The 9,605-nt window shown below is 44.8% G+C and overlaps 1 protein-coding gene across 1 annotated transcript in view; it reads left to right on the top strand.

Annotated features, from left to right (window-relative positions):
• The window catches only part of LOC115534201 (exostosin-1b), a 160,475-nt gene that overhangs the window by 115,561 nt on the left and 35,309 nt on the right, over positions 1-9,605 (top strand). Inside the window, exons 4-5 of the mRNA XM_030344987.1 lie at positions 426-533; positions 7,622-7,741. Coding sequence (XP_030200847.1) covers positions 426-533; positions 7,622-7,741 — 228 coding nt within the window. The remainder of the gene's footprint in view (positions 1-425; positions 534-7,621; positions 7,742-9,605) is intronic.

The raw sequence follows: 9,605 nt of genomic DNA, 5'->3' as shown, positions 1-9,605 counted from the left end.
ACAAGGGGTGGGTGTTGTGTTGTTTCGCGCTGCGTTCATAATAGTTTTTACTGGATTCACGAAACACAGAAAAGAGGGGCGAGCTGACTCTGTTTGTTTGGGATCTCGCTTCAAATAAAACCAGAAGTGATGTCACCAAACATTGCTGATACAACCTTTAAGGTTCAATTAATAGACAACTTTCATTTCAAGACGAGCCACAACATCACTTAACCTATCATTTGTGTGTCCGTCATTCTCCTTGTCCCTGCATGCAACAATTCAGTGGACCCTTGCTACCGTTGATAACTAACAGAGAACAAGTTGTCTCTTATTTGAATCGACATCCTGCGCCATCATAACACTGCCTCATGGATTGCGTGTGTGAAACCAGCCCTTGATGTTGCTGTAGTTGTTATTGTTGATGTCCGTGTTTTGCTCTCCAGGCAGCGTGCATCCCTGTCATCCTGAGCAACGGCTGGGAGCTGCCCTTCTCCGAGGTCATCGACTGGAGGAAAGCTGCCATCCTGGGGGACGAGAGGCTGCTGCTACAGGTGGGCCCGTAATGGATGGATGGAGGGGTCTGTGGGTGGATGGTTGGCTGGAGAGGGACACATGAAAACGCATGAAATATGGATGGATGAAGGGATGAGAAACAAATGGATGGATGGGTGAATTATCGATGGTTGGATGGATTAAAAACGTAAGGATGAATGGATGGATGAAGATGGAGAGATAAATTAATTGTTGAAAGATGAACGGATAACAAACGGATGGCTGAATGGATGAGTAAAAATGGATTGACATTGCAGGTTACCTCTGAGATCTATGTCTCTTCTCTCTCTCTCTCTCTCTCTCTCTCTCTCTCTCTCTCTCTCTCTCTCTCTCTCTCTCTCTCTCTCTCTCTAAATATATATATATCCGAAAGCTGATGCCATCAAGCTACAGATATAGGATTTTCAGCTGGGGCTAATTCAGTCTCGATTGGGGCTTGAAAAGCCAACACTCCGTGCATGGCTTAATCCTCATCTCGATCTCCAGATCCTCTTTGGGCGAACACACAAAGACCTGCCATGCTTTTCTCCAACCACACCAATCCCTCTGACGCAATAGCAAGATTAAGTCAATGGTACCAGAAATACCAAAAATAACACTACAGAGGGGGAGTCAAGATAAATAAGTGAATGCACAAACTATTCTCCAAGTCGTGGTTGTGGTCAGCCGTTGGGGAAAGTGGAGCATGAATCTGTAAAAGAGATAAAAGAAGATTTAGAAACGCTACATGCCAGATATTCGGCTTCAGGATCCTTTCCTTTCACTTGGGTTCGGATATCAACTCCCCGTCTCCCTATTGCTGTCCTCCTCTGTCTCTCTCAGGCCCGTTTTACACTGTCTCACAGATGGAATCGCATCGGTCAGGCAGGAGGGACAGTATCCTTTCAAAACGCTCACGTCTGAAGACCACACTCAAAAAGTCTGCTCCACTGTTATTGGAGAACAAGTCGTGGAACCCTATATATTCCATTTTTCGCATATATATGGTGAAATTTTAATAGAAAAACATTGGCACCATTAGAATAAATGATAGTGGTGTATGGTGTGAGAGCCATTCTTTATGTTCATTACCACTCAGCAGATGAGGTTATTTTGGTCCTGCTCTAGGAATAGCAGTTCTAGGATTTCATGTTTCCTTTTGTTCCCTTTGTTATTCCTCGATGCTCGACACATGATTCACACTCTACTATCCGTATGAGTACCAGCGGCCCAGATGACCTCTACTGGCACATAGATTCATGATGGACAATGCGTGTGCATTTTTATGTGTGTCTGTTTGTGTGGCACAGACAGACAAACACACACGGACACACACACACACACACAAACACACACACACATATTACATGTTAGTCAGGATGCATCTGTGACTCTCAGCACACATTTTGCGTTTTCGTGACATTTTAGCAAACAAACAAACAAAATGTATTCGATAGTTAGTGGATATGCAGTAATACAATAATATGCTAAATGAGTAAAACAATGAAAAATGTAATATAACCAAATAAATAATACAATAACGGTATACCAACCTACGTAGAAAGTTGAAGAAAAAGTCATTTTGATACGAACAAAATTTAGTTAGTTTGGGATTAGACTCACCCCGGATATTTTTTGTCAGGGAAAGTGTTGTTTTATTTGAAGAAACTTAGAATATTGTAAAACTCTAATTTATTGAATCTAAATTGGGGGTGTGGAAGTGAACATGTTCCCTCTAGTTAAGGTTTTGTTTTGGATCGATTTTAACTTATGGATTTCTCATCGTCGATCCATTTACAGTGGGAGAATACAACGCCCAAGTCACAGGATTTACCCAAGAAGGTTTAGTCATACAAAGTGTCTGCATCTAAACTTACCAAATGGATTCCTAACTGTTGAACTACAATGAAAGACAAAGGAGTAAAAACGATACACTCACACTACATAATAAACGCTCTCACTCTTTATTTACCTGCTTCATCACTCCCGCTGCCAATCTCTTCCTATTAATATCTCTCTCTCTCTCTCTCTCTCTCTCTCTCTCTCTCTCTCTCTCTCTCTCTCTCTCTCTCTCTCTCTCTACCTCTCTCTCTCTCTACCTCTCTCTATTTCCACTCTCCCTGTATCTCTCTCTCTCTCTGAGTCTGGCAGTCACATGCTCACACTCCGCTCTTAACACCTGCTGAGGGGAGTAGAAATCAAATTAATTACAATTACACCGTTGATCACATGCAGTCCACAGATGCTAAAATACGGAGGGAGTTGACTTTTCTCCGCCCTCCGAGAGCAGACGTTGCAAACACACGCACACAAACACACACACGCACACAAAACCAAAGCACCCCCGCAGAGAAGCCACGTAAACACCATTAGAGTCAACGGCGGTTGGGTAGAATCGAGTTGACGCCAGTATTGTTGTTTACCTTTGTCATTTCTCATTGCATTATGTCTACGCCAGGTTATGTCTACGCCACCTCCCTCCAATATTAAACAGTATTTGTTGGGATAACACAAAATCATAGACATGGTAAAAAGCATTATTTTACGTGATAACACAACATTATAGACACGATAAAAAACATTATTTAATGTGATAACACAACATAATAGATAGTAGAATACATTATTTAAAGTGTCAACGCAACATTATAGACATGATAAAAAGCAGTATTAAGTGTGATAACATACCATCATAGACGTATTGCTCTGTCCTATAGAGATTATACGCAAATTGTATTGTGAACAATGATTTCTTTATTCCTTATCATACCATATACCTCTCAGTAGTCTGCTGATTTGTAATAATAATCCCTCCTTATAAAAATATGTACTACAATCCAGTAGCTGGAGGTGCCTCACACCACCTTGCTATCTCTACCACAATGTTCCCTTGGCCAGTCTCCCGGGGCACACCTTATAGCGGACCCAATTGATTGCCCGAGAATAGATCCAAGGTTGATCGGGTTGGGGCTGCTTTTCCATTGTTCAGTCACGTCACAATCATTTCAAACCAATTTGAATCCAGAAAGTGTCCAAAAGGCAGCAAAAGAAATACCAACAGACAATGTCCCCAGCATCGTATATTTTTCTTGTTGCATTATGTCTTCTTTTTTTCTAACAACTCAAAAAGGTTGTTGGGTATTTTGTCGTCTATCGCTCGTGGTGATAACATCTATTAGCATGCTCCAGCCAATACGTTTTCAATTCATGCATTCTTTCAAATGTGTCCCCCCCGTCACGGCTGTTATCCCAGCACTGTTCATTCAGTTGACATTTCGAACAAATGGATCATCAGCGCTATGTCGCCCATTCCAATTCCATTCCCTTCAAACGGCACACATTGGGTTATCTCCTACGCCTTATCGGATCTGACTTTAGTCTGTCCCTGCCACGGTTAGGGGAAGGGGATGCGGGGGAACCACCATTTATTGTTAAACGTATGGATGTACGTAAGTTATTCATTTTGTTAGTTTGTAAATCCTAGCCCTAGTCTTTTTTTTGCTACTATGAACAGGCGATGCTTCTCAAGTTGTTCCTGCCCATTCCCAGTATAAATAGTCAGTTTTCATTATTCTAATTAGTTTGTCCCATGTGGTCTGTGGCCATTATCAGTTTCTCATGATCTATCATTAGAAACGTATGGGGAGGTTCTCAATTCAACATTAACCCTAATTCTATCTTCCTCTCTACTGTTTTAGACCATGTTACCCAATAGCATGCACCGGTGAGCAGTAGGTTGCCGTGACATAGATGATTGGGGCGACGTCGACATAAACAGCTTTTTAATGTTCAACCGTTCGACGAGATCATCAAGAATGGGTTGTCATTTAGTCAGACAAACCAAACGGCATTGGTGGTTTGCTTTAATAGAACTCTGTAAGAATCACCATCTTTGACCTAAACACCCACCTCTACATGTGCACATACACGCATGCACACACACAAACACACACACACACACACACACACACACACACACACACACACACACACACACACACACACACACACACACACACACACACACACACTTATCTCTCTCTTTCTCTAGCTCACTCTCACACTCTCGGCAGAGGTAAAAAAAAGAAGCCTGAATATAGCGCATTTTACAGTCATAGCCATCTAAGTATTATAAACCGTCCTGCTGTATATTTGCGGGACTTAATCACACTTTATTAACTAAACAGCCTGTTACAATGACTGTCGATAAGGTCTGTGATTGTTAGTGGGGAGAGAAGAACATAAAGGTAGACTGGAGAGAGAGGGCACTCACTCAGTTCGCCCAGAGCCACTTACATCCAGCGTCTGGGAAACATGAGGGATTCCACGTGGAACAATTAGGCGGGAAAAAGGTTATCGAAAAGAATCTCGATACATTTAGGACTCATACTAAGCAGCAAACATGTTGAGCCGTTTACCACGACCTCAACCAAATTAGCCTGGCCGGCGTGAGGGGAACGATGAAGGAGGCTAAACCCCATAATATACTTATACTTACGTATTGAGAGTAAATGCACAAGTAAATACTGTTAATAAAAAAGGCAAAATAACAAATGTTTTCCCATTTGAGATTTATTGGAATTTTCTAAATATATAAACGATAACATCCATACTAACGGTCTTTCCTCACCTTCCCTCACTCTCCAGATTTTATTTTGTAGTGAGTAGTGGGGATACAAAAGGGAAATGTAATAATGAAAGTTGTACAAAGTGAGTAAAAGTGAAAGTTGTTAGAAATATAAATACTCAAGTAGTGCAAACCCGAAATAACTAACTTCTGAAGTACAGTAGCAAAATGTTTCTACCTTGTTACTATAAACCAAACGCTAAAGCTGAACAACCCGGGGCCTACAGCCGCAAGCCAACGTTTTCCCACCAACTCAAACTGAATGCAGGAAGTCACTGAAGGCTCAGGCGTGTTTATGGCTCTAGGTTTACTGCCGTATTCTGCAGTTTAAGACGTGCGATTTAAATACACGGTTAAGATGATGGCGCTTTAGATTGGTTTAGTTCATGTGATGTTTACTTTGTCATTCGACATTTTTTTATAGGACCGATCTGCAATAATAATAAATATAGCACCAAATAAACCCGTTCATGTTAGATTCATGCATTCATGTGCACGTGCCCAGGCAAACCCAGTGCCCGGGCAGGGACCTGAGCTTTTGATGGCATAGTGAACCTAACCTGGGGTAACTACATTTAATAAGATCAGATCGATTCTTTTTTTTTAATCCCACGGTGGGGAGATTTGCAGTTGGACAGCAGCAAAATATGTTGGCGCAATTGCAAGTAGCAAAAAAAAAAAAGCAAGATACCATGTAAGAATATGTTTGTATAGCGTTATATTATAATAAAAAGTAAGCCACAATATATTAAGTAAAGAGACTTAACGGCTGAGATCACATTATTGCACGTAGGGAATATTTGTAAATAGCGAAATATTGATGTAACACGGTATAACTTATATTTATATTGCACGAGTAAACGAGTCCGTTTTGGTGTGTGTGGTCCACTGGGAGTGATCGAGTCGGCTTTGGTGTGTGTGGTCCACTGGGAGTGAACGAGTCGGCTTTGGTGTGTGTGGTCCACTGGGAGCAGTGTTGGTTGCACAGGTCCCCCGGCGGTATCTTTCCCTCCCACAGCGCGGGTGAGGCAGTCTGTCGCTGAAGGTGCTGCGCTGCTCTGTCAGGATGTCATGCATGGGCTGGGACGTGTTCTCCATCAGGGAGGCCAGCCGGGCCATCATTCCCCCCCCTTTCTCCCAGGCCCTCCCCTGGGTCGAGGGGGGCGTCTCAGGACGGGGCTGGCTTCCTGAGCCCGTCTGTTGTGCCTGTCAGCAGTCAGGGTGTTGTTACCCCAGCTCCATTGAAGAGGGCTGATGATCAGGAGTGGCCCCCTGCACTCCAAAAGACTGGAGCTGATCCCCTCAGCACATCAGGTCTTTCCTATAAATAGATTTGGTTAGTTTCATAGCATAATTATCGAAGTCGTATTTTGGCCAAATTGTGATATCTAACCTAACTCTGCTATCCTAACGCTGCTGAATCACTGACTCACATTGGCTATATCCTACGACAATCAGAGTGCTTTTTTACATTCCATAATCACTATCTGCCTTGATCATCTATTTGACTTCTGGCTAAAAAACAAGATGAACCTCAAAATATGACCCAGGCAATTATGCTAGGAGGCTAACAATTTGTATTGTCAGTCGAGGCCACCCTATTCTTCAGGTCAACTCCCAGGTACTTGTACGATTCACTGTCTCAGCGTCCAATTTCCTGGATATTCCCTTGACTCGCGGAGGAGGGTGTTTGCACCTGCCCACCAACAGCTCTCAGGCTCTCCCTGCTCTGATCCACGGGGGGGGGGGTCCACCCAGCCCGGGGTCAGTCCTCCGTACTCCCTGTCGTCCGCGTCCGTGATGAGGCCGAGCGGAGCCGTCAGAGAGTTCTCGCTGGAGGCGGCTGTGCGTGAAGTCTGCAGTGCAGAGAGTGAAGGGGGAGGGGGGGGGGGGGGGGGGGGGAGACCGTGCCCGGGGTCAAATAGAGAATGTACAGTACTGCGCCCAAACCACAAGCCGTGACCGAAACCGTGAAATGCACCGCGCCGAGACTCACCTGGACCGTTACACCCCTTATACACTTTGTATACACACATGCACACATACACGCACACCATGGCATGGCAGGTGTAGGAGAGCGCACTTCAGACACACATGGGGGAGAAAACACTTCAGCCAGCTGCTGGTATCTATTTGCATCTGTAGGGAACATCACGCTATCTCTCCCACTCTCTAATAGCTTTCTTTTATATGGGTCTGAATAGAGGTTAAGTAGTGAGTACACCTACAGACCCGCCTCTCTGACCTCATGGGCCAATGGGATCTGACCCTGCTCCCCCCCTGCAAGCTTGCTCCACATACTCTTTCCCTTTCTCTGTCTCTCTCTCTGTCTCTCTCTCCCACTCTCTCTCTCTCTCTCTCTCTCTCTCTCTCTCTCCCTTCCTCCCTGACGCCCAACAGCTACCCCTTTTCTAAACGTGATTATAGTCTTATTCTCTCTCCCACCTCCCCCTCCCCCTCCCCCTCCCCCTCCCCCTCCAGGTGCCCTCCATCATCCGCTCGGTGGGTCTGGACAGGACACTGGCCCTGCGCCAGCAGACCCAGTTCCTGTGGGATGCCTACTTCTCCTCTGTGGCTAAGATTGTCTCGACCACCCTGGAGGTAAGGGCCCAGCGGCGTAATGAAACAGAGGCCCCCTAATTGGAATTGTTTTATGGACTTTTTTTCCTTTTCTCTTTTTCGTGGGGGGGGGCCGAAAAGCCCTCTTTAATCTGTGTTTGCAGGGAGTGAGGAGACAAAGCTTTGCACGGTCCAGCATACAATGGATGCATTATAACTGCCCATGAATCATTTATTTCCAAACACTTAATACTGAAAGTGCACAACTAGGGTGAACTTCAAGGGTACGTCCGGAAAGGTTTACTTTTTTGTTAACTTTTGTCAACTTTAAAGTTTTCCTTCTAAAGTGTACCATTTAAAAATGTAAAAGTCCTGCTAGCCACATATCTGGACCTCATTTGTGATCATGTGATCAATGCTTTCACACAACTCCATTGCCTTGGGCCTTTTTTTCCTCCTGATATCCACCCTATCACACTGCATCATTCTTCCAATGAATGCGATCATCAGATTCCCTCTCCGCCCTCCTCTCCCTTCCCTGATGCCTCCCTCCCTGTCCGGTCGGACCCGTGTCCTCTCCTAGCTGAAGGGCGATCCTCAGGCAGATGGCATGTGTGTGCGGCGCGCACTGGGCTAGCACAATTACAGATATCCGCTCTTCCATTTCCACATTCTCCAACGCCGCATCCCCACCGGGGCCTTCTGGGGAAAAATACATTCATTATACATATCCCATTCACGCCCATTCAAACCCACACTCTGGGGATATTACAAGTCATTTATTGAAATTCCAAACCAGAGGTTTTGCGGTGGTATCATTGTTATTATCATTGCATATTGCGTGCTGATATTGATATTGCTGTGAAGAGCCGTCCTCCGTGCAACCAGAGTCCACTGTGGTTTGGCGGGTTGGCTGCCTCTAGCAGAGGATGAAATGAGTCCCAGGGCCCACTGGCACTCATTCACTGCTGTCCAGATGTTCCAGAATCCCATTCTGCATCCCATCAGTCTAAACGGGCGAAATGAGCCGTTGATAGCCGTAGCGGCCCGTGCACCAGGGTGCACAAGAGTTCCGTGCCAAAACTGTGTGTGCGTGTGTGTGTGTGTGTGTGTGTGTGTCTGTGTGTGTGTGTGTGTGTGTGTGTGTGTGTGTGTGTGTGTGTGTGTGTGTGTGTCTGTGTCTGTGTCTGTGTGTGTGTGTGTGTGTGTGTGTGTGTGTGAGAGTTTGGGATGTGTGTGTGCGTGCGGGTGCGTGTGTGTGCGTGTGAGTTTGGTTTGTGTGAGAGAGGGGCTAAGGGCTAGCTGTGTGTTTGCCAAGCTAATACTTCACAGATCATTGGAGAGCTGTGGGGATCGGCACATCAACACACACACTTGTCCGGACACACAAACGCGTATTCCAACACACACACACACACACACACACACACACACACACACACACACACACACACACACACACACACACACACACACACACACACACACACACACACACACACACACACACATATTAAAGTAGCTGATTAGTAGGTTGGGGAGATTTAAGATTTCGTCAGACTGTAGTGTTCAATGTTTAGATTTTTCAAGACCCTAGCCACTTGTATATCCTTTGGTGATACGCACGAACAAGCATAATTTCCGATGTCCAAACTAGATCAACTCAATCATGCAAAGATGTGCAAATGATTTGGCTGGTTTCAAGTGATTAGCATATTTATAGATCCAGAGTTCTCTGCGAGGGCAAATGTATAAACATGCTCCTGAGACTTTTGATGTTCCCACATCTCCCAATGGGAATGGTGGAAATATAATTGAATGTGAAACATTTAGAGGTTACAAAGGGGCCTTACACATTTGAAAATGAGCCATCCCTGAGAAGGGAAAGCAACGCTGAGCAGAAAAA

Source organism: Gadus morhua, chromosome 21 (assembly GCF_902167405.1).
Source record: "Gadus morhua chromosome 21, gadMor3.0, whole genome shotgun sequence".
NCBI classification, from domain to species: Eukaryota; Metazoa; Chordata; class Actinopteri; order Gadiformes; family Gadidae; genus Gadus; species Gadus morhua.
The sequence above is the reverse complement of the archived record's forward strand: the minus strand, read 5'-3'. Positions and strand labels throughout refer to the sequence as shown.